Source organism: Anomalospiza imberbis, chromosome 3 (genome assembly GCF_031753505.1).
Source record: "Anomalospiza imberbis isolate Cuckoo-Finch-1a 21T00152 chromosome 3, ASM3175350v1, whole genome shotgun sequence".
Lineage (NCBI taxonomy): Eukaryota > Metazoa > Chordata > Aves > Passeriformes > Viduidae > Anomalospiza > Anomalospiza imberbis.
Window position 1 is genome coordinate 61,896,565 of NC_089683.1, and position 25,589 is coordinate 61,922,153.

Below are 25,589 nucleotides of genomic sequence, written 5' to 3' on the forward strand. Positions count from 1 at the left end.
CCCAGCCTTCATTCCTCACCTCATCCAGTTATTTCTCATTTAATTGATTAAGCCTCAACCTTTGACTTGTGCTCAAAGTCCCAATTTAATTTCCTCTCCATCCCTTGACCCACTTCTCTCAGTCAGCCTGTTTCAGTTTACCCCTTCCAATTCTTCCACATTTTCCCATCTTACCTGCACTGGTTGTTATTGCAATAAGCCCCATCAAAACTCGTCTAGTCTCAGTCCCACCCACCCACACTGCCTTGTTTTAGTCTTTGTAAATACAGAGAATCAGAATGAGAGAAGGAAAATCCCAGGAAGCTACAAGAAAAAAAAAATCAAACCAGAATTCATGAAGTCCAGTGATGACCTCAATTCACAGCTGTAACCATGGAAAGCCTGAGGATGAACCTTCCATGGCCAGAGGTCCTTCAGTTTTTGGGATTTCAGCAAGCAGTCTGCACATCTCTTCTGTGGAAATACGAGCTGTAAGCTATGATGGAAGGACATTTGAAACTAGGTTAAGGCGAAATAATGAGTCAAAATAAGACATTGCCCCTGTGCTTCATGAAACCAATGCACCAAGTATGATGTAAGGGATATTTTCAGTAATTTGCTCATGTTGTCTGAGAACAGGCATTGTTAGTAATTTTTTTTTCTGCCTCTGCAAGCAAGGTCTTGGGGGAGAAGCCTGCTCATCTGTCTGACCTCAAAGCTATTATCTGAAGGGCACTTATTTCTGGGAACTGTGAAAACTAAAGAGATAATGAATTCACACCTGAGGAAGAACAACTTTTAGCCACTTAGCAATGATGCACAAGAGAATTGTTACTGCCATGGTCACTTTCTGTAATAGCTGCCTTAACATAACCCAAGAACCATAACCCACTGCTCTACGTAAGATCTTTCTTCTGTATCTTCCTCCCATGATTACCTGTGTACCCTAGGCACAAGATGCCACACTGATGTAATGTTTGCTGGTACAAACCCATGGCAAAATTATTAGTGGACAGAATTACACCAGCCTTGTTGCCCACAGTTTGTATTTCATATTTACCTCTTTACAACATGAACAGCTGGGTTTTCCTTTTGTGTGTGTGCATTTGGCTCTTCAGAGTTCCTTATACTGTATCCAGTTTGATGAAATAGAATTTGAAATCTTCTTCTTTGGACATCATGTAACTGGTGGACAAGACTGCATACCCTGCATTGACAGGTAGTATTAGGGAATGTAGAGCATCCTGTTGGTCACCCAGAATTCTGTTGCTTTTGAAACTGAACCACTCTGTAGGATGTGACTGTGGTCCACAATTCTGATACTTATAATAAAGCCAAAAACTTTGGAGATACAAAGTTGGGGGTTTTTTTGTGGTTTTTTTTTTGGTTTGTTTGTTTGGTGGGTTTTTTTTTTTGTTTGTTTTTTGTTTTTGATGGGATTGTATCTCTTCAGCCTTTTGCTTAGAACTACATCTCTAATTTCTTCTAACACTAAAGCCAAAACAGATAGTTTGGGGATTCTGCTTGGGTTATGTATACTTTAATGTTAAAAAGCTAATACTGATGTTAAAAGCTAATAACAAAATTACTGCTTTGTAGCTCAGTTCCATATTGTCAGGAGTTCCACACAGACAGTTTCTATGTATGGCTCCTCTTGTAATATTGCTATCAAATGTCTCCAATTACAGCATGAAGAAGTATCACAGCTGATAAAAACCCCATCTGTATTGTTTTTTATCTGGGAATAGGAGTTCTCATTTCTGTACTGACTGTTCTGGTTTTGGTGCTGATACAGGAGACCAGGTAGCTTGCTGCAGCACCATATCAGGTTATTCCCAAGTTGTCTCATTCCTTGCCCATAAACTGCAAGTGACAATTTCAGCTTCCCATTGTACCCAGGCAGGTCTCTTAACCTGAGAAGAGATTATTGCTTTTTACTACAGTGAGGCTACTTGGCTATCACAGGGGTGAACTCTGAACAAATAAGAACATGATGCTACTCTGGTAGCATGTGGCAGACCACAGTTAGTGTGGCTATTGTGTGTTTCCAGGAGGACAATTTCTGACTACAGGAAAAGGAAACACTCCTTGGGTAGGCGTTCTGGTTACATTTTTCTCTGAATTTTGTTAGCAGTCAGTCTTTATCACATGTGTCATCAGAACAGAGTGAAAACTTCAGAGTATCTTCTGAAAGTTAAAAATTCAGAAGAGGGAGCAATTTTTAAATAAAAGGTCTGACAATGATAAAGAAAAAGACCCATGGAAAAAGGGCAACCACTTTTGGAGAAGTGATGTAATCCTCATATGGACAGCTGACTATCATGTAGGTAGCTGTCTGCAAGTCTCTGGGGATGCTAGGTAAAAAATTGTTTTTCTGCCTCTCTTTTATTCAGAAATGCTAATTTTCTATTTTTTTTTTCCTATAAATACATTGATTTTATTGTTTTAATCAGTCTTTACCATTCATTGTGATAAATACATCAATCTCACTTCTGAGTGAAACCCATTCCAAGTTCTACCTGTTGTTCTACAAAGGGAGAGGAAAACATTATTTTCTGTTTCTAACCTGAGGTGGCAGCATCTGAGCAAACAGTTCACCAATTCTAAACATGGCTGACTCCATTGAGCTCTGCTTCCTCTGCTAGGTAATAATATGAAAATGTTTCTATGAAGGGTTTCACACTTTCTAAACAAATCATACTCTTCAGCCAACAAGTCTATTTACAGAACTGCTCCAACGGCTGCTCAAAGCTCTTCCTTCCTTACAGCCCACAAACCTCCCACCAACTTCCCTGACAAATGCAACAGTTCATGTTCAAGCCCTGCAACTTCTGTATCTCACAGGTTATGCTGAAAATTATAAAACTGTATAAAAAAAAAAATAAAGCCAAATCCAAGCAGTTTCCAAGTCAGGTGATCAGAGAAGATGGTCTTACAACACAGAATAGGGATTTTTCTGTTTTTCCACATGCTTGCTGCACTGTCTTGGGACATGTAATTCTCTCTCCATCATAAAGATTTAGAAAGTGCACCTGTGCAGCTGTGCCTGTGATTCACCTACCGGATTTCTTCAGCGCAACTGGTGACCTGGTGAGAAAGCAACCACAGTATCATTCAACAACTTTGCAGGGCTGTACTCTGAGGAGTACACAATGTTACACAATACAATACAGAGATGCACACCCATCTTGTGAGCTACAGACACCAGAAGACATGGCATTTTAGAAGTCCTTGGGTGTGAGAAAGGGCAGAACAGCCACTAGTTCTCCATAAGTCATGAGGAGGATGATTTTGAGATAAAGACCAGAGACTTGTAGTTAGGATGTTCACCATCTGGGTCTGCTTTTTCCAAAAGGCCTCCTACCCAGTGTAGTTTTTGGACTGTGCAGTTTATCTCAAATTAAGCATGGGTGATACTGATCTGCCTCCTCGAGATGTTATAAAGGGCAACTTATATCAAGATGGGAAAACACCAAGACTACAGTGAAGGAGCGACAGAAGCAGATCTGTCTTGTTTCTTACTCTGCAAGTTTAGTGCAGTTGAACAGTTGCCCTCAATACAGGGAGATGCAAAAGAAGGCAGAGCTTCCTGCGGCAAAAAGGTGGAGTGAGAGAGCCCTGTTCAAGGCAGGGGGAGGTAAGAAGGGGCTGGAGCAGGATAGCAGCACACAGTCTATTTGAGCTTAAATAGGAAGGTCACCAACAATTGATTTTCCATTTGATAGTCTAACGAATGATAGTTTAAAATTCAGTGTGCTCCACTCTCTAAGGTGCTTTATCACTCTTTCATAATTTTTTCTAGTCACTCTCTCTGAAAGCACATGTTGGCAAAAGGCAAGAATGCAGTCCCAAGAGCAGGCACACTGAAAAATAAAGCTTGTGGGGAACATGAGGGAAAAGCAGCCTAGGGAAAATGGCACTGAGAGTCAGAGGTGAAGTGTAGGGGGAAACAGCATTGTAAATTTTGGCTGGAAACCATGATTAATAAATCCTTTTTTTTTCACTAGTATTGGAGAAATTAAGGTCTTGAGAACTGAAACTTTCCAGTCCTGTCTAACCCCACAAACCCAGAACCGGAGTCAAGAGGAAGCTGTGCTGCTACGCAGAAAAGGAAGCTTAATTAAGGGTTGAAGATATGAATGATAGGCTCTCCTTTCTTTTCTATTAATGTTTATGTATCATTATTAACAACCATTATTAAAAAAATATTGATGTCACCAGCAGAACTCAAGTTTAGCTCAGGTATTTATTTTTCCTTCTGTGTCTCTCATCTGTTAAAACTCCCAGGTTGGGACATTATAATTTTTTAAAGCTGAGTATTTCCCTGTTGGGACCAGGCCTGTTTATCTCTGATGCACTGAGCCCAGCACCCATGAACAGCAGCAGACACCATGGGCTGGCAGACACCAGTGATACAATACTGACACAGTATTTGCTAATTCTCTCTGATCACATCACTGAAGCAAGTTGAAACAGGTTTCAGGGTACTTCTATTAATTGTTCTCTTGCAGAATCAGGACAAATAGTACATATACACCTCACTTGGGCTCTGTGATTTTTTCATCTTGGCTGTCACACTGATGGCTCTCCATGTCTGTACTCTTTGTATTTCCATCAGACATCTCAGGGCATTGATTAGCAGTGGCATGATGGTTTCTGGGATTTTCAAGGCTATTTCAAGCATCTCCATCCCTGGAGATTTTCAAAAGCTGGCAGGAGAAGGCCCTGACCAATCTGATCTGTCTTTGAATTTGTCCTGGCTTAGGCAAGAGGGTTACACTAGAGACCTCCAAAGTCCTTTTCAGTCTAGATTGCTCTGTGATTCTTTGATGTCTACTTGAAAGCAATAGCATTTTGGCCTCAATTAGAGTTGCTTTCAAGACCAGGAGATCCATGCCTTTAACTGCAGGCTCAAGGGGGTAAGACTCACAGATAAAAGTTCCATTTCAGGACCATGGAGAACCAAATCTAACCCAAATTTCATATAATTACACAGTTTTACACCAGAGAAGTATTCCTGTGATTTTATAAGCAGCCATGGTCCTCCTCCAGATAGAAGACAATGATCTAGCAAGGCATTATGCCCCACCCTGTCCTTTTGACAATTAAACATTATGCCTAGATCCATAAATCTCTTTCCTTTCTTAATTATGAAATGCTGCAGAAATTTAAGATGGCGGAAACTGGACTCAGCCAGTCTGCTCAGCATTGTATTGTGTAATGAACTGTGGCACAAGTCTCCCAGTGTAGCAACATCCAAGCTAGGGCCCCACGAAGACCCAGGCTTAGCAGTGCAGATCCCTCATATTGTATTTCAAGGTGTCATTCACCAGCTACAGATACATCCCAAGTGCTGCAGGAAATAGTGGGTGTACATCTTTTGTTACTACACACTGACACCTTCACATTTGCTTTGCTGTGAATAAACTTGTTTCATGTCCAAAAAAAGAAAACCATGGGCATGCCATAAGGCATGGTACAATGCCAGGAAATTCTTATGAAACAAACAAAAAAAACCAAGTATGTTCAAGGCCTTTTAACAGACCCACAGCAAACCTGGAAGGAGATAAAGCCCTCGTTCTGCAGCTTTCAAGTCATTTGAAGGCACTTCAAAAGACCTTTCTTAGCTGCCATATGGGAGATGGGCTGATTCATTCCTTGCTAGCTAGGCCCATTTCCCAGGCAGTACCTCTGGCACTGCAGTTGTGCAGGTCCAAGAAAATCCTCCAAAGGATATGTGAAAAAGCCAATGCTACTGTAAGATCCAGAAAGCAACTAATGGCAGAAATCTGATTACAATCAGTGTGGTTTTGGATCCTGCTCCACTCAGTCTTATGATGACACAAAGTGTTTCAGAACTCACCAGGTATTTTTAGCAAAACAAAATTAAAAACAAATAAAACCACCAAAAAAAAAAAAACACAAACAACAATAACAACAAAAACAAACAAACAAACAACAAAAAAAACCCCAACCAACCAACCAACCAACCAAATCCAGCGTAAAAGGGGGCAAGGGAGAAAAGCTGCCTTTTTTTCTGGGCAGGGCTTTGTCGCTTATAAACCTGCAGAGACCTTTGCACTGAATTCAGGAGGTAGCAGTGTTTCACAGAGATAAAGAGAAGAGTCGCTGCCATTCAACCAGTGAACATAGCAGGTAAATGAGAAATTCTTCCAAAAAGCGAGACACCAGCTGGGGCCGGCTTAACAAAATGAACTTGTGATGCAACATCTTCATCTTCACAAGATTTCTGGTCAATAGAGAACAGGCAACTCCTCACTAATCCTTGCTCCAGTGGTTACAGGCTGTCTTCTTGTTGTCTTCCTATCCAGTCTATTCCAGCCAAATTTCTAGGGTTATTCAGCAAGCATGCCCTGGACAGCTTTAGACTGACATTTTTAAGGCTATGCTGCAGCTGTTTTTCACATGAAGAGAAAAACCAGATCTGTAAAAATCCTGGAAAGGTCTACCCAGATTTCAAGTCCCTAGTCTAAAAGCACTATAGCCAACTATATAGACAAACCTTTTGGAAAATATGAGTCAGGTCTCAAAAATCAAAAGATTGTATGGGTTCTGGTCAAATTTAAGGACCATAGAGCTCTGGCTTGGCTGGACCAAGAACCCATTCATTAATTTTGCTTGCTCAGATACAAGCAAATATTGAAGGACTGCTTCAATAGGGTTTTTTGTTTGTTGTTTTTGAGGTTTTTTTCCCCTGATTTTATTTGTTTGTTTTTTTTTTAGTTCGGGGTGGGTTTCTTAAACTTGTTTTTCAAACAGTTTCACCTGCTCCACAGCTTTCCCCATGCCTTAAAGGCTTCCTGTGAAGTACTCACAGCTGCAGTGGACCACAGATGTCTGCACCAGTAACATAACTGAGCTAAAATAAAGAGAATTTGACAAAATAATTACATCTAAACCAAAGGTTTCAGAAACAAAAGGCTGTTTTATATGCTAAAAAAATCAAGGCATATCCCTACCCACATAGGTTAAAAAAAAAGGGCTATCACTGTACCAGTAACCTTACAATGCTTTTATGTTTCTCTTAATGGAAATTTTTCACAGAAGCTGAAAACACGTGCTCATGATTTGCCCTGGCAGGGAGCGCAGTATGCTGTCCCACCCGTGGTAAGCTGTCATCATAGGACACTTTTACAGTATCCAAGTCTCTAGCTTATGTGGAAAACACAAATTTGGGATACAGCTGTTCGAGCCGATACTTCCAGGACACCGGTACTTAAGCCACCAGCACGCCATCCAACAGGGTTTCGCGACCCCCCAGCCAGCCTCTGCACGCCAGTGCCAGTGCACCTTGCGTTTCCCCGGGAAGCCGCGAGTCCCTGGGGAGTGGTTCCTGTGGCGGCGGGAGGACGGTGACACCTCGCGGTCCGACGCCCTCATTGCCTCGGCCGGGGCGGGCCCCGCAGCGCTGCCGAGCACCATCCCGCTGTGGGCTACGGCGGTGCTTTCCCAGCGCCCGGCCGGCCGGCACGTCCCGAGGCTTGGGCTCCGTCCCGGCAGGAACAGCTCCGTGCGGGGGAAGGCCGCGCACAGCAAAGGGAAGGCTCCGGGATGACCTGACCGCGGTATTCCAGTACCGGAGAGCCGACAAGAGAGCTGGAGGGGGGCTTATTGCAAGGGCATGTAGTGACAGTACAAGGGGAATGCATTCAAACTGGAAGAGAGTAGATTTAGATTAGATATTAGGAAAGCGTTGTTTGCGGGGAGGGTGGTGAGGTACTGTAGCAGGTTTGCCCAGAGAGGCTGTGAATTCCCCACCCGGAAAGTGTTCGAGGTCAGGCTGGATGGGGCTTTGAGCACCCTGGTCTAGCGGGACGTGTCCCTAGCCCCGGGTGATCCTTAAGGAGCCTCCCAGGCCGAGCCACTCCGTGATCCCCGGCCCGCGCACGCGCCGCGCGTTGCCCGGGAGACGGACGCCGTTACCGCTCCCTCAGACGCGCCCGCCCCGCACGGAGCCGGAGCCGCCGCTGCCGCATGGAGCCCACCGTGGTGCCCGTCCGAGCGCCCGAGCTCGCCGCGCCCGCCGACGTGCCCTACAGCTTCTGCAGCCAGCCCCGCTCCCTGCCCTCCCGCCCCAAGTACCGAGAGCAGTCCAATGGCGCCGAGACGTGAGTGCCGGTGCCCGGCGGGCCGCGCCGCCCGCCCCGGGCCGCTGCCCCGCTGCCCCGCTGCCCTCCGTGCCTTTCCCCTCGGCCCAGCTCCCTGCCCGAGGAGCACACCCCCCGCCGCCTTGCCCTTCTCCCGCCGGCCGGGGAGGAAGCCGCAAGCGGCGCTGTCTGTGCTGTACCGCAGGGAGAAGGGCCCGGTGCGCTACGGCAACATCATGATCGACCCGAGGGTGGTGCGCGGAAACGTTCTGTCCGTCCGTCCTCCCCCACCGCAGGTACTGGCGTTCGCTAAAGTGCATCATGCTGCAGTTTTGTTGGAAAGTCATAGGTAGGGCAGCAAAGCTAATTTTAATTACCGAAGCTGTGATTCTACTTGCAATGTTTCACGCAGTCACAGGCTCTCCAGTTAAACCAGCCTGTGACTGTTTCCAGCTCTTCTTTAAAGCACTCCGTTTCATATGAACTTCTGCAGTTCTGATTTTTCACTCCCCATTAAGTACCTGATGCTTTTATTTTCCTTCTCCGTTTCTTTAGTGTAATGGTCCCGAGCACAAGCCATTACTCAATAATCTGACATTACTCGATAATCCCATGGGCAGGGACATCTTCCACTGGTCCAGCTTGCTCGGAGTCCCACCCAAATGTGATACTTTGTTTTCAGAGAATATTTCTACATAGATAATTTGATTTTATATGAATTTAAAGCAGTATTTTTAAAAGCTACTGTTTGAAAATAGCTTTGTGTTGTTCAGTAGCCATTTCTTAGAGTGAATTTTACCTAAGTTCTGTTTAAGAAGTTCAAAGTTCTGATGTTTATCTCAATCTATAAGTAGAATACTGAATTTAAACATTGTTATGAGTTTCTTTTGTTTCATCAGCAATAATTGATCTATAATTTTTATCTAGCAAAGAGTTCTGTTCATAGCATGATAACTGGACTTGAATATAATTTTCAAGTACAAAGTGTATTGTGTTTTGTGGGTTTCTTTCTTCTTCACCCCTGCTTAGACTACCAAGCCCCATACCCTTGAGGTTAAAAGGCAGAGGAGAGCACAGAGACAAGTACTGGCCAGAAAGTTTACACAAGAGCATATTCGACCAGGAACGCCAGAGCCTGTGGAGGGCAGAGAACATGTTCACGTGCAGACAGGTAAAAGGCTGCATTTTTTAAATATCTGTCTGAAAACAAAAGCTTGTTGATCTGTATTCACTTGCTAAACTGGTGATGAAGTTGGTAGAATTGCACAGTTTAATATAATTTAATAGAATGCTGGAATCAGAGGTTCTAAACTTGTCTAATTTGTGACATTTTCCCAGAAGGTCTATTTTTCAGTGTACATTCTTGAACACTAGTCAAGACTGCTTTGTTTATTCTTTCCATTTTTGCTATAATTAGAGAAATTTCATATATGCTTAAAATGGAAGGTTTTAAAATTTTTGCTTAAGGTGAACTACTGTTTTTGGAATCACTTCCATGAAGTGCATCTGACATTACAGAGAACACAGCATCAGATGGTCCTTGCAGCAAACTGACCTGTGTTTTGAGAGGCCTTTTTTCTAACTTTATAGAAAATATTTTATTGCACTCTTTGGATGTAATTCAGAATATAGAGTCATCAAAAACAGTTGAAAGCTAAAATGAAAGGAATCCCACTTTGAGTATTCATTGTGCTTTTGTTTCTAGAACTGTATTTGGAAGAGATTAGTGATCGGATAATAGAGGTTGATGGAGAGTGTCAAACAGATGACTTTTTAGACAGACCACCCACTCCACTCTTCATACCAGCCAAATCAGGAAAAGATGTGGCCACTCAAATAGAAGAAGGAGAGGTATGAAGTCAGGTCCACAAGTGCTGTCAAAATATGTCTCCTATCCAAAACATATTTCTGATGATAAATTGGAGTAGAAACAGAAAGGAGCTAATCCTCAGAGAGAGAACATGCAAAAAAAAAAAAAAAAAAGAACCACCCAAACCCAACTCACCAATGTCTGCTTTGAGGTTAAGTGCAAAATTAAGAAAGATGTGTTGTCACGTGCTAAGTGATACAGTGTTGAGAAATGCTCTCTTCTGTAAAACATGTCCAGCCCAAGGAGGGACTGGGAACACAGAAATAGGGTCCAGATAGGTGCTCAGCTTCTCCCTGGCAGTCCCCACAGGGGCTGTGGGAGGCTGTGTGGTGTCTCAGGCCAGCCCACTCACCACTTAACCACCAGCAGCACTCGTGATTCTCTCTGCCTTTGCTGACACTGCTCCCCCACCTGCACTTCTCCAGCCTGATTCGGTACAAGGGCTTTGTTCATCCTCCTTTTCTTCTTGCCAATCCTTGTTAAGAGTAATTGTGATCAAGGGAGATTTATTTCTGTTTCTCTGACTCCCATCCTCAGTTGTTTGACTTTGACATTGAAGTTAAGCCGATCCTGGAAGTGTTGGTTGGAAAAACGGTTGAGCAGGCTTTGCTGGAAGTCATGGAAGAAGAAGAGCTGGCCCAGCTGTGGTCACATCAGCGCGCCTTTGCAGAGCTGCGTAATGCAGAGTTTGCTGAATTACAGCGCTTGGAAGAGCAGGACAGGCGAATCAGAGAGGAGAAGGTTGGACTTCCTAAGGGACTTCCTGTCAGAAAGGAGAAAAACATTTCCAGTACTGAATGACAGCCTGTGATATAAGCTGAGTATGCCCAAAAGGGTACCATCAGCTTTGATATACTTTAAAGCACTTTGATGACGTACAGCTGCACTCTGCCACTTGCTCCCATACAACAGCACCACACTGTTGTGGTTTATTTGGAGCAGTCATTTTTATGTGACTTGGTGTAGTTGGACACCTGGTCAAAAGGCCAAAACCAACAGCATTTTCTTCTGTACTTGGATTAGCTGTTTCTTAAGCCTTTTCATTATCAGTGCTAAACAGTCAGAGTGCTTGGAAGTAAGAGAGACACCTCCTGGTCTTTCACACACAATGTATGCTCTACTCTGTGTGCACACGTACATCACAACATTGCAAAGTATTATGCCATATTAGTAACATTTAGTAAATAGGAATAAACAAAGAAGGCAAGTGTTAATTACTTGCTATTCATCAGCCTTGTATAACTGTGTTTCCTAATGGTTTTCTGAACTAATTTGAGTTTTAATCTTTTTGTAGATGCAATAGGATATAATACTGGAAGATAAAAAGTTTGGGAAATACTTATCCAACTTCATCACATTCCAAGGCAAATAATCAGCTTGATCTGCAATAATAAAGCACAAAGTCATGAGAATAATGTATATTAAGGCATCAGAGAAGGGTTTCGTTTGGCCAGCTGCAATGCCTGTATTTTACAGACTTGCCAAATTCAGAAAAGGAATATTACAGAAATGTGTTTCTCTGTAATTTGGGATGTTTTAATACTCCATAGATTAAGAACAAACTTGCTTTCAAGCACTCTTTCATGTGAGAAATTTCAGTGTAAGTTAGAGGCTGCAAATACCAGGTAGAGATTATAATTATCTGTACTTTTTACTATCTTTGCTATTATGGGAGACACACTGTGATACTTATTCAAAATCTAGATCAAAGGACTCACAGCTAAAGGCCTCTAAGTTTTACATGCATAACTGCCTTGACAGGAACGTCGCAGACTAGAGCATCTGGAAAAGCTGCGGAAACAGAAAGAGACTGCAGAGAAAATTGCAGCTCGGGCATTCGCTCAGCGTTACCTGGCTGATCTCATTCCCTCGGTCTTCAACAATCTTCATTACAGTGGATTTTTTTATGACCCTATAGAAAGAGGTTTGGTCTGTTTTTTTTCTTTTAAAATATGTGAGCAGAGTAATATAAAGTTCAAAACAAATATGAAACATAGTGTATTATACTATTATTTAGATTAATGTCATAAGACTTTATTAATTTACATTTGTGGCTGAACACAAAAACCATTATTGGTCATCTGTACAAACAGTGAAGAATAAACAAGAGCTGACAGTTTGACAATGAAAAGAGCTACTTTGGAATGAAGAGAAATGGGTGGTTAGGATTGGGAGAGAGATCTAAACTGAAGTACATGTATTTTTATAGAACAGACAAGGAAATCAGTATGTCATTCTGAATATTTTTTAATGATTATCATAGCAAGTGACAAATAGTCAATTAGAATTAGGTCCTGAAAATAATTTTGGAATTGTATATCAGTGGCTTCCAAGCCATTAGAATCAGGAGTATTTCTTATGAGCTATCTTGCTGCACCCCACTTCACCAGTCTCCACACAGGCACAGACCACAGCTTGGGAATGAGAATTACACTCTCTTCAGGGTAAATCATTAGGTCAATGCAGAAACTGAGGGTGTTTTGCAACCAGGCAAGCTTTGGGATCACAGTGTACAAAAAGTATAATTTGAGAAATTCATAAGTAAGCAAGAGCTCCTTAGTCAGACAGAACAAATGCCTTCAGCAGACCAGAAGCCAAATGTCTTTGGAAAGCAAGGCAGGAAATGTTATTCTTCTGACTTGTTCAGGATAGTTATTTGGATCTTGCTAGAACATGACTGTGTATCTCATCTGTGCTAAGCCCTTCAAGGGTGCCAGACCTCTTAGAAAATAACTGCAGTTGAGAGGACTCTGATCTGAATCTATAATGATCATGAACCTCAGTAAGAGAGGTTGGAGATAAGAATCCAAACAACATCTGAGAGATTTCATGTGACTCTTACAGAACAAGTGCCTTTTGGCAGGAAGGGTTCATCCCTTAATTGCTGTAGCAAATAAAAAACAGCCACCAAGTTCTGTTGCTCATCCTTTATAAAGTGATATTTTCCCTTTGTTTCTTCCTGCTAAATTCTGACAGATATTGAGACAGAATTCCTTCCATGGCTGATGTCAGAAGTGGAAGAAACACTACAGAAGAAGGTTCTGGGAAGGACAATGCTTGACTGTAAGTTACCAAATCCTGGAATGTAATCTGGGCTGCCTGATGTTCTTGACTGGTTTTTTGCTGGTCAGAACAAATGTCACGTTTATATGGTCACTGTGGGTTAAGGTAGCAGGTGTCATTTTAGGAAAAACTCCAAGTACCCATGGTTTTTTGTGTTGGGGGTTTTGTTTGTTTGTATTTGTTTGTTGATTTGGTTTGGTTTTTTGTCTATATTAACATGTTTTAATGTTGGAAAACTACTACTACATACAACTAGGTAACTGATTTTCAGCTGAAACAATGGAAGTGTCAGTCATGCTGCACTATCCACTCTCTTCTGACTTTACATTGTTTGAGGTTTGTTAATGCTGGGAGATACAACACCTATGTCAGGAACATAATGGTTAAAGAACACAATTCTTTTTTTCTGCTATAAAGTTCTAATTCCTCTGTGTTACACAGCCACCACTGCTGTAGTGTTCTCTGTAGTGCACCTGATTCTGCCAGTGGGAACAGAAAAGCCCATCTTGTGTACTGCCACATGTATACCATGAAAGTGTCTTAATTTACTTGTGTAAGCTCATGGACCTATGGATTATTCTCCTACATTGAAAGGAGGATGATGGTGGGCCATGGTTGACTGAGACGTGAGGTGACCAATATTTTTCATCAAAACAAGGGCTTACCTCAATAATCATGTCCTTGCTTTTGAAATAGATTGAAATATCAGTCTTCTTTGTCTAGCTCAAACTAAATATTTGGGCTCTTTTATTAATTTAGAGGCTGTAGTTGAAACACCTGAAAAACCTGGATTCTGTCTTGTGTAGAAATACAAAAGTATGGTGTATGTATGCCCAGCAGGGTGCTCCTACATCAAACCACTTTTTACTCTTGCATAACATCTTCATTCCTATAGTTTTCCTCTTGCTGGGATTTTGGGTTTGTATTACAATTATGTTTGCTTCCTTTGATTTATTTTAGCTCAATCAGGACCCTGCATTTTATTTGTTAAGGTATAATATGATTTGGACAATTACAGCTGGTGTGTTAGGTATTTTATGCTGATATGTGTGCCAGTATGTACAGTCAAGGATCACTTCTTCATGTAGCTTTTCAGAAGGAAGGGAAATTTCTCTTCTGTCTGAAAAAAATATTGTATGTTACTACTGAATAAAGATCCTAAGGAGAATGTTGCTGCAGGATATAATATTGATTAGAATATCTATCATATTTTTGTTAAATCTGTTTAAGGTTTTAACCAGATACCATTGCCTTGCTTTAGTCCTTAGGTATTTCTTCATTTTTGGAGTTATTTCAGGTTTATTTCTCTATTTAGGGATTTATAGGTCAGTAATATATACAAAAAAAAAATTCTCAAATTACAGGGGTTTTCCTCCATGGTTGTAAATGGTGGCTATCTCTGTTTCAGCTTTGATTCGTATGGTGGTTGAAAAACGCTTAGATGAATTTAGCCATCCACCTCCATCTGCTCAGACAAATGCACCTGCTGAAGAGCCCAGGATAGCAGATGCAGCTCCCAAGATGTCTGGTGAGGCAGATGCTGCTGACCAACCAATTGCAGAGAAAGAAGAGACTGACCAACCTGTTGCTGAGGAATAGCCTTCAGATTCCATTTCTCAGTTAGAAGAATAAGATCAAGAAGGAACAGCAGATTTGGAAACTGAGTAGCAAACAGGCAAGTCATCAAGTAAATGGAGACCAGTGGCTTAGAAATAAGGAATTAATTCCTATCTATTTACAGGTATTGTGCCCTAGCCATGCTGAAGGATGAACCTAAGCAGCAATAGAGCATTAAAACATGCTTTCAGTATGCCGGAGTTGCTGATTTCAGGCTGCTAGAATCAAGAGAGAAGTTACTAGTGCAATGAATGGCACGGAAATTCTGTCCCCTTTTACACAATCCAATCCATCAAAACTTGGGAGGTTTACAGTTGAAAAGTAATGCTATCCCACACCCTGTGTTAGAAGGTCATGAGAAGGATGTTGAGAGCATCCTAATAATCATCTTTGTAAGTGCTTTGATAATGTTCTTGGAACAATATTTCTTAAATTTCCTTATTTTGAAAGGTAGTTACTGCAGCAATTAAATAAATTGCTTTTGACTCATGTTAGTCTTTCCTTTCCCCACAAACTTGAAAGGACATCTCAGCAGGTAATAGAGCCAAAGCAGCTGTTCCTCAGGCTTGTCAAGTTTAAAGAGTTTCCTGCCCCTGGGAATTTTTGCCTGTGCAAAATCATCCTCAGCATCCTCTCTTGGAGCCCCTCCTGGAGGTGAGGATCTGGAGCTACACGCTAAGTCTAGTCTCTGTTTTCTTTGTAATCGTCCTTTCCTGCCGGTTCACTGGAAACAGTACCAGACATGACTGACAGAATGTGCCTTCACTGCCATGTGTAGTTGTCCGTTCACAGGCCGGTTCCTCAGGTGGGGCAGTCCCCCTCACAGAATGTATCTGTGCTACATTGCAGCAGCACCGTGTCGTTGCTGGGTCAGTGTTCCCAGCAGCAGCTGTCCCCGGCAGGCACGTAGGGCCGCAGGGTGGACAGCTCTGCACCCACGGGAGGTGCACGGGGGTCTGCAGCTCCTGGGTGCGTGCGTGCAGCAGGGAGCGGAGAGAGAGAGAGCCCAGAGGGAGCGAGCGCTGCAGGCATTAGAGGGCAGGACAGCCCACGGCAATCCGGCTGGAGAAACGCCGGGAAGGACACTGTGGTGTCACCTATTGCACATTGCACACCCTGCATTAGTGACGCCCGTCTGAACTTCCCTCCTCTGCTGAACCCAAATGGTGTCGAACTTTTGCAAAATTTACTCCTTTATAGCGTGAGGAGCCAATACGTGAATCACCCAGTGCAGTCGACACTGGCTCATAGGACGACAGAGTAGTTTGAGTTGGAAGGGGCCTTATAGATCATCTGGTGCAATCCCACACCTGCCATGAGCCGGGACATCTTTCAGTAGGTCAGGTTGCTCAAAGTCCCATGCAGCTTGGTGGTAACGGAGAAGGTGGAATCATCTCCTCAGGGTTGACCCGTGACCGTATAAGAAACAGCCACTGGTCGCTTCAGGGGATGTGCACCCACTGCCTTCCCCTTCTGCCTGCTGGGGTGCGAGTCTGACACTGAACCCCAAGTAAAGGAAGCAAAACCGGGACGTGTGTGCAGGACATTATAAATGCTGTGAAGTGCCTTCCTGGAAAGTTGTTAACCACCAGCAGTGCGGGTCAGGACGTTCTGTGGATCCTCACAGGCAGGGAGGCCACGGCAGAGGCAGTATCGACAGCAGCGGCAGCCGCACTCCCTTGAGAACAAGCTTCCCGGTAGCGCCGCCGCACTGCGAGCGTTCGGGCACCGGCGGTGGCGGAACCGCATCCCCCCTTTCCCGTCCTGGCGCTCCGCAGGGGCGGAGCGGGGAGGGGACGCGGCGCGGCCGCCCCTCGTCCCGGCCCTCCCCCGGTCCGCCCGCTGCCGCCCCGCCGCCAGGCGTCTCCCCGGGGCCGGGCACCGCCGCGGGGACGGGAGGAGCCGCCACTGTCGCCGCTGCGCTCCCCGGCCCGGCGCTGGGGGAGCGGGCGGCGCCCACGGAGCTGGGCCATGAGGTGAGCGGGGCCGGCGTGCGGGGCCGGGCCGGGGGCGCTCCGCCGTCCCGCAGCGGTGCCGGAGCGCTCGGGGGAGCGGGGGGCCCGCTCCGGGCGGGGTGATGGGGGGCAGGCGCCGAGCACCGGGGCTGTCGGACCGGACCCACCGCCGCAGGAAAACTGTGCCACAATGTGTCCGCCTTCAGGAGGAGAGTTTCGCCTTTACTTATTTATTTTCCGCTTCTCCCCCTCGACTTTCCTCTCGGCCCGGCCGCCGTGCAGGCTCTCGCGCTTGTCCGCCCGCAGCGCCGCGCACCGGAGCCCCGGGATGGGCGCCCGCCACGGCCCCTCTTGCCTCTGGGCACAGAAAGGCCGCAGGACCGCAAATTTGGAGGAGGAGGGGACGTCTCCTCATCTCTCCTTCGTGCCTCTCTCCAGCCCCACAGCCCTCACGGGTCTTTCAGGGCTGAGCGTGGGGCAGCGGGCGGGGCAGTGACCCGCGTGCGGCGGTGGCACCCCCGTGACAAGAGACACGGGTCGTGGTCCGGGAGGTTTGTTCCCGCGTGGAAAAACAACTGCAGCTCCAAAGGTGCGCCCGCCACTCGCACACGGGTCTCGACGCCTGCATCAAAACCCCCGCCGCCGAGAGAAGCCGCCGCAGCACGGTTTACGCAGTTTTCCATCTCTCTTCAGGCGGCTGACAGCTTGCCGAGGTCAAGCCTTGAGCTGTCATTGACTCCTACGGGACATACAACTTTTTAATAATTTTTTAAAAAATTTTCCTGTGTGGAAGAGGGATTTACTACATTTGCTACATTTGCTACATCCTACTACATAGGATTTGTTTTTTTCTTAAAGTACTTGGTTAAAATTCAACTTTCAGTTGTTTTTATTTCTCTATTAGAAGTTTCTGTCCCTTAGTCAAATGACAGTTCATTTTTGAGAAAGGTGAATATTGGACAGCCAGACTTTTCTCTGAGGGTTGTTGCTTCCTGTCTGACTTTAACACAAGTATTTTCCACCTTGCAATGCATGGCCAGTAAGGCAAACTGCTTTTGTAGAAGGTATTTAAAGTAGTTGATGAAGAGCAAAAGTAGTAGCTGCCTTTAAAATGTGAGTTAAAACACAATCTTCCCACCTCAGCTGATATTTTTAATTTATAAAGGATTATATAGGACAGAATCCAAGCCATGTTTTTGCATACATGATATTTCTACATGCATGTTTGTCTGTGGCCACTTTATCTAACATGATGAGGATCTTCATGAATAAATAGAAATGACACATACGTCCTCTTTCCAGGAATCAGTAGGAGAGGATGTGCCTGGCATTATTACCAGGAGATTAGCAATCCAGCTCTGACAGAATGGGGAAGAGGTTTTCCATCTGAACATTCAGATTGGATTGCATTGCAGTTGTAAAATTAACATCAGCAGGTACAACCTGCTTCTTGGCTGTCCCAAAGCTTAGCAGAAAATCTGGCTGTTTAAGTCTGAGATACCTAATTACATGCAGCAGCTCAAGGTGTCAAGCAGTCCTGTCCCTTCTTGGCACTTTGCGAGAGTGTCCCTTTTTTGTTGTGAGGTCTTCAGTATACCAGTGACCCTGCAACATCTCTGCTGTGCTCTGACCCTTCATCGGGGAGAAATAAAGATGCTGTCATTGGGAATTTCCCTTCACTGGTCCTTCCTGTCCCTGTTGTTGGTTTGGAAAAGCAGCGCAAGGGGCACCGCTCCGCCTCTGTGAGTGGGGAGTGGTCACACGGCACAAGACAAAATGGGGCTGTGCGGGGCAAGTGGCTCTGGGTGGAACACGGGGAGTTGTGCTAAACAGAAATACAGGTACAGTCATAGGATCGGTGACAAACTGTGTTTTTATTCCTTGATATTATGTGTGTTTGCTGCCCTAGTGCCACTGTATCTGCAGTATGTTTTCCACCATTAGTGTGTTACTTGCCCTGAATTGTAAGTCAAAGCAGTCAAAATCTCATTTGCAAACCTAATGGGAGCTGAAATAGATCCTGGAGTTGTATAACTGTGTAATGGGCTGACCAGCACCCCTTTTTGAATTATTCAGTGCTCTGACATATAAATAGGACCTGGTTGTTCTGATCATGCAGATGCTGAAAATTGATAATAGGATTATTTGTGTAAGAAGCAGAAGTTGGGACGAGTGGGAATAAAAGAGAGAAATAAGATTAGAAGAACTGTACCAGTTCCTCTGGGTCCGTGTATCAGTGAGAACAATAGTGGGAGAGTTTGGTACAAAAAATCACATAAATACAAGAAAATAATTATTTGTTTCATAAAGGGAACCATTAAATAATGTAGTTTATTCTCTAAGTTTAGCCAGGGCAGGTCACAAATTCATGCTCTCTAACTAAAGTCAATAACTTCTATTTCCTCTAATTTCTATAATTTTCTCTGCATCAAGAACCTCCTGTTGTGAAGTTCTGTGAGCACTTGCTTGTCTTCTCTCAGTGCCTGCCCTTCTGCCAGGACTCGGTGAAAAGGAAGCATCATAAGCTAATTCCCCTCCCCTTGACTATTGAGACACATTTCATTTACAGTATATTGCCGGGGCTGGGACCTGATCTGCTGTCCCTCCCTCAAATTCCTAATTTCTTGATTGATGATTAAACCCCCAAAAATATTGACCCCACCCTGCCCATAAGTGAATACACACACTATACTTAAGGCTGTCAGTGCTGGCATTGTAAGTTTGATGTGTTTGAGCACTTGACCTTACACCTAACTTTATGAATCTAAATCATCCTCTTCAGTAAGAGCAACCTGGCCCACAAGATGTTTTCAAAACTAGAGTATTGCCAGCTAATTCCCTACTGGCCCCTCTGAGCTTTTATTTTAAGATGTTCCTGCTTTCAAAGATAAGCATGAGGCAAACAAGACTGCTCCAAACACCAAGGGAACAGCAGTCACACACTTCTACTTTAGCCTGTGCCACCGTGCAGGCGGCTGCATCATTTAATTGTCACTAAACCCAGAAGAATCTGTTTGTTCTTTTCTTGTGTTGTGTGGAAAGAAGTAGGAAATCTCTTTGAATGATGCCAAGGATACTGCTTTTTTGTGATAACTAGCAGGAAATAACAAGAGTTAGGACAGAAAGAAGGTCAGTTGACTTGAATTCTGTATGGGAAAATCTTGAAAGTGGTCATAAAATTTAATTGCACACATATCCTGGGGATAGTCAATTGGGGATAGTCAAATAAATATTTGCTTCTAATTTTGGGGTTTTTTTCTGATTTATCTTTATGTTCCAATGCATTCTTCTGTATATGGGCTATTTGCAATTTGCTGTGAAAGAGTGTTTTGGGTTCCAGATGTCTCTGACATGACAATCCAGAAGCAACAGCTATTTCCAATGGACTTTACTGTCTCTATGTTTCTCATATTTCCTCTTTTTTCTTGCTTTTTCTGCTTGTACTGATTGATCTTTTGTAAAAAGGCATGAGTTTCGGTGCTAAATAAGGATCAAGGATGCCTTTGTAAACTAGTTCTGTCTTGGAGGACAGAGTAGATCTGCTTTTATCTTTCTGTGTCTTGCACCTAGAGCACTATTTTAGAAGCTGTTTCACAAGCAACTTGGGATAGAAAAATATAGCTCAGGAAAGCACTTAGGAAAATATTAGTGTAGCAGTATCTAACCTGTGCTAACATGCACAACACCAAGCAAATGTAGTGCATTGAGCAATATTAAACTTTGCTCTTCCACTCACTCTCTTGTTTCCAGGTTTCTGTTGCTGTTAATGGTGTTGAGGGACTCTTGAGGAGAAGCAAGGATGTCTTCTGCATGAGTGACACATGTCTTTCAGAGAGAACCACAACAGCAAGAGTCCCATGTGATTCTTTTGGTCATAAACTGTCACTGCAATTTTGATGGTGTACTTTAGCTAGAATGTTATTTCAATTACTGCAGCTGTAAAATGTGATGGACAGCTTTGGTTTGTCCTGTCCTGCAGAAATAAGTAACTTTAGATTCAGTATGGCTTTTTTAAAGATTACAATAAAAGTGCTGTAAAACTCAGCAACAAACAAGTTTTTTATATAGCAATAGAATTCTATTTCGCCAGTACCTTGACAGGTTGATGCCCAAAGAAGACACCAAGTGTCTAATCATTATATTGTCCTGCAATAATAAGTGGTGGAAGGACCAGTGAAGCACATATTAAAGACATAACAAAAGTAGTTCAATGCTTATTTTGTCCCCAAAGAGGTAGATATTACTTATTTTCCAGGTGGAATTATCTCCAGAGTCATTGTCACAGATATGGCATGCAGAGAACCAAGAGGAGTTTGAAAGGAAGGGAAGTAGAGATGCTGAACAAAGATCTGCAAAGAGGGAGTAAGGAGAAGGCAGAGGGAAGGTAGTAAAATGCTGGAAAGTATTAGCTAAGAGAAAGAAGTTACTGAAAACATAACTGATTGGCATAACAAAAGAGAAGCTGGTAGATTAAAGTACAAAACCCCCAGAGATATGTTTTGTAATCACAAGTTCTATTTCAATTCAATTTTCATTTAGTCTTAGCAACCGGCTTAACTTTCTGTGCAGAGGCAACCTTTGTAATGCTCCTGAAATGTTCCCTACATGTTCTAGGATGCTTTTTGGCTTCTCTTTTTTTCTTTTTTATGTGCTGAGAGTCATGGCTCACTTGCATCATTTAGTAAGGAAAAGACATTAAATCCTTTTCAAGTGATTAAGACAAACCAAGAAGATGTAACAGAATCGTTTTCTGCACTTAAGTGTCTCAGCAATCACCCATATTAATTAGGCAAGTGACTTAATACCTCTCACAGTAAGAAAGAGCAGCAGATGATTTGCCTGCTGAAACACTATTTTTTTTTTTTGTATTCTCGGGGCTTATCCAAGAAAAGACCAGAGCTGCTGGCCAGAACGAGTCCAAATGCGCTATAACAAAACCACTCCTCCCTCTTTCAGTGGAAGAGAAATTTGAAAACTAGCACATGAGGTATCCTGAGTAGATGCATCATTTGCTTCCTGTAAACCTGGCAGCCAGATGGCCCTTCCTCATCCCAGTGGTGCCAGGCACTGCAAAGAGGTCACTCAGTGTTGGTCCTCAGGGGTGGGTGCCAGTGAAAATAAGAAAAAATGTGTCAGGTGAGGATTTCCACAGTTAGGCTGTTGGACTCCAACTGAAATTGAATTAAATTTCTCTTGTTCAGAGAAGGGCAACAAAGCTGGTGAAGGGTCTGGAGCACAAGTCTTATGGGGAGCAGCTGAGGGAGCTGGGGTTGTTTAGACTGGAGAAAAGGAGGCTCAAAGGAGACCTGACTCTCTACAGCTGCCTGAAAGGAGGAGGCTGTAGCCCGGTGGGGGTTAGTCTCTTCTCCTAGGCAACCAGCAACAAAGAGGACATTGTCTCAAGCTGGCCCATGAGAGTTTTAGGTTGGACATTTGGAAGGAATTCCTCACAGAAAAGGTGATCAGACATTGGCATGGGCTGCCAAGGGAGGTGATGGAGTCACTGTGCCTGGAGGTGTTTAATGAAAGGCTGGATGTGGCACTTAAGTGCCATGGTCTAGTGGACATGGTGGTGTTTGGTCATGTTGCACTCAATGATCAGAGCTCTTTTCTCACCTAGTTGATTCTGTGATTCTGTAACTAACAATTTCAGCAAAATGTAGCACAGCCTGGAGCACCGAATCATCACAAGCCAGTGAAACTGATACAAGTCTGTAAAATGTTTTGGTTTCAGTTAACTCAGGGTATTCAGGCAAAAATAAGTTTACTGGAAATATTTTGACTTGTTCATGACTCACTTGTTTTTACAAATCTAACACTCCTTTCTTCACAAAGCAAGTAAGTATGCAGGCAAAGCAAACACATTTACTATAAAATCTGTGATACCAAAATTCTGTAGTTCTGAAAGATATTCTCAGCTTGCCCTTATTCAAAACCATTTGAGGGGGTCAGGGAAGTGTTCATGTGATGACACTCACTATGTCCTGGCTTGGAAACATGTTTGGATTTCTAGTTTTGCTTAGAACAAAAGATTGGCGAGGCATTTTGCGTCTCTTGGGAGTTGCAGATGGATTGTAATGATATTCTTGTCACTGGTTGTACCCGGCAAGGCTTCTGGACCTTATTACTTCTCACATAGCAGCTGCCAGGGACAAGAATAATTTTCACACTTGGAAATCATCTTTACTTGACTTGTGCACATTTACATGCTGTTCTTCTCTCTGAAATACTCCTAGTGTAATTGATAGAAGGAATTGTCTCCCTTTTTAATCATTGAATTTGCTATACAGATTTTTCACTGAGTCTGTGGAGGGTTCTGGCTAATAAAAATGCATACTAATTTTTAAGCATTTATTGAATGAAAAGAAGAAAGGCTGCCCTGGCCAAAACAGAGAGATTGACAAGATAGAAAACAAAACAAGGATAAATGGGAGATTAAATTGCTTTCCACCCTTTGTCTTACTCTAATAGAAAAGATAAGGCCTGAAATTATTTTTTTCCCTTTAAATTGTTCTTATTGTTTCAACAATTTGTCAGTGTTGATGCCTGAATATCAGAACACTTCAAGTCTTTGCAGGCTTCAGGACCTATACAGCCAAATATTTACAGATTTTTAGACCTCTAACAAAAATAAAATACTGAATTACAGAGTGTATACTATGATGTTAGAGGTCATCAAAGAGAAGGGGTTGTGGTCTCAGTCCTTTCAAAAATAAAATTACCAGATTTTTTGCTAAATTTTTCATACCACTTTTATCAACATCAAAAATTTCAGCATTATAAAATAATTTTAAAATAAGACATTACCAAAATGAGTATGGACTTCTTAAACTGATAGAAAACACAGAATATAAATGAGATTGTTTCAGATATTTTTACCCAAATCAAAAAAAGCAGTTCATGAAATAGCTGAGACAATGTAGAATGAGTGACCTTTTTTGATTTGTAAAAATATCAGCAGGATATATTATTTTGAAAAATTTTACTTGTCAAATTGACTGCTTTTTTCAACTGTATAAGTCTCTGAATTACCTTTGTGGTCAGTGATTTGCACTGATGACTTTATAAACTTATTAAGTAATCATCTAATTTAGAAAAACCCATAGTCAGGTTATAATGTTTAATATTAAATTCTATCCTGATAGCAAAAAATGGTTGCACATCTACTGAGGTGTTATGGTTGCTATCATACTTTTAATAATATATTTGGGTCCCAGAATCTGAAATTGCAGTAAATTTTAATTTGAATATCATGCATTTTGACAAGGATATTCATGCAAAGTTGAATCCACAAAGTTTATCAAACAACTTAAGACAGCATAATTGTGGAGAGTGTGACCTGCTTGTCCCAGCAGAGCACTGACTCTTGAATTATATGGGTTCTCCCAATGTGAATATGGTTAGCAAGTCATTAGCAACCATTTATTTGAAATATGTTAGTTTGTTATTAAGATTGTAGTAGATGTAGGAGACTAGAATTATGATACAACAAGGAAAATACACTTTGGTAGCTGTTGACAGAAGACATCCAAGTATTTGATAGTGGGCACTTTTAGATAACCCTGAGTTCTTCCACTTGCAGACCTCACATGCTGTATAAACCTCTGACAGAATATGTTCATGTAGGTTTTTGTAAATTACTAAACCAGCCTTCTGGTAAATTGTGGTGCAAATGCCAAACATCTGAGTTGTTTCAGGCTACTTTTCATTAACTCACAGAACCATACTAAATGGATGTTTCAAAAGTCAGAGTTGAAGAGGTCCTGCAACTTGGTGAAGAAATGAAGACAAGACCTCTCGGTGAATTTTAATAAAAGGTTAGAGATCACTTAGCTTGTTTTTTTCTAAATTATTGTAACTTTTCTATTTCAAGATCACTTTTAAATGAAGAAATGGTGTTCTTTTCTTCTGTTGCTAAAGCACATGGAGAAGTTAATCAGGTTCCAAAGCTGTCTCTGAAAAATTGGCATACAGACAAGTGACTGCAATAAAAATGCCAAACTGCTGAAATACAAAGTGTATTTTATGTCAGCCTGCACTTGGCATTCATTAATCTGTGGTGCACCATATTCCAAGCTCTTTATTTGGTATTGACAGGGGAATTAACAGTGACTTACTTTTAAGTTGTTTTTGTCATTCTCTGAAGGTAGTGGCTTTTCCTTTACCTTTGGTCTCTACATCATTGACCTTGTTATCCTGTTTTCATAATTCTTTTTGCATTCTCTTTCACTGAAAAAAAGAACCTTATGTAGAGAAGAGACAGTCTCCTTTAATTTATTCAAGTTTCAGTTTTGCTGGACAGAACAGTAGAACAACACTGCCCTGCAGGATGAAATTTTAAACGAGCATGAACACTGTGTATGTTATGCCACATTTTTTTGGCTTCTTGTTTGAGTAATGTACAAGAAGGGGCCCAGAATCCCAAACAGGTCTGTATACCATGCAATTCCAGTCCAGACCTCAGAAAGGCAGGAGTCCAGTTATAAATCTGTGTGACCAGCTGTCAGTATGGGAGAACAAAAGGTTCAATTAATCTTTAGTTGACAATGGGGAGCAACATTTTATCTCTTTTTTATCTGAGAAAGAGGTTACTGGGCTGAATATGAATAGTTGCATCTATATCTGCTTTTATTTAACAATAATCTGTGAGCCACAATTTGTAGATTTTTGGAGCCATTAAATGGCATGATAACCAAAGGAAAAATTAAGGAAACAGCCAAGTAATATTTAGGAACGTGTATAGCTTTCATTATTAAAGCATATATGAGCCATTTGGAGGATTTGGTTATTATTGGAGTTGTGCACTATAGGCATTCTAGGCACTACTATGAAAATATAACCCCTAGAACAAACATACCTTTTAAGAAAAGGCAATAAGAAATCACTTCTCAAGTTACAGTTTGGTTCCAATAGAATCAGTCCCTGACAATTAATGTGATGGCTAATTTCAGTAAATTAGTTCTAATAATTATCCCTTGCCTCTGTAGCATATGAAGT

The 25,589-nt window shown here is 42.5% G+C and overlaps 3 protein-coding genes and 1 long non-coding RNA gene across 6 annotated transcripts in view; 2 read left to right on the plus strand and 2 right to left on the minus strand.

Annotated features, from left to right (window-relative positions):
• LOC137470908 (uncharacterized) overlaps nucleotides 1-1,285 on the minus strand; it is a 33,270-nt gene extending 31,985 nt beyond the window's left edge. For both annotated transcript variants that reach the window (XR_010997305.1, XR_010997306.1), the window contains exon 1: nucleotides 645-1,285. This is a non-coding gene — a long non-coding RNA (uncharacterized lncRNA). The remainder of the gene's footprint in view (nucleotides 1-644) is intronic.
• The window catches only part of LOC137470910 (T-cell activation Rho GTPase-activating protein-like), a 68,108-nt gene extending 59,980 nt beyond the window's left edge, over nucleotides 1-8,128 (minus strand). The window contains exon 1 of the mRNA XM_068184715.1: nucleotides 8,083-8,128. The gene's annotated coding sequence lies outside the window, so the exon portion shown is untranslated. The remainder of the gene's footprint in view (nucleotides 1-8,082) is intronic.
• Nucleotides 7,963-15,126, plus strand: RSPH3 (radial spoke head 3). Its single transcript, XM_068184714.1, has 8 exons — nucleotides 7,963-8,108; nucleotides 8,293-8,383; nucleotides 9,117-9,258; nucleotides 9,793-9,938; nucleotides 10,495-10,698; nucleotides 11,719-11,881; nucleotides 12,934-13,020; nucleotides 14,429-15,126. The coding sequence occupies exons 1-8, from the start codon at nucleotides 7,975-7,977 to the stop codon at nucleotides 14,617-14,619; spliced, it is 1,158 nt and encodes a 385-aa protein (XP_068040815.1). The 5' UTR covers nucleotides 7,963-7,974; the 3' UTR covers nucleotides 14,620-15,126.
• A 1,362-nt stretch (nucleotides 15,127-16,488) lies between these two features.
• PLAGL1 (PLAG1 like zinc finger 1) overlaps nucleotides 16,489-25,589 on the plus strand; it is a 44,755-nt gene continuing 35,654 nt past the window's right edge. Inside the window, exon 1 of one of the 2 annotated variants that reach the window (XM_068184716.1) lies at nucleotides 16,489-16,613. The gene's annotated coding sequence lies outside the window, so the exon portion shown is untranslated. Of the gene's footprint in view, nucleotides 16,614-21,491; nucleotides 21,729-25,589 lie in introns of those variants that run through there. The other variant, XM_068184717.1, reaches the window with a different exon arrangement.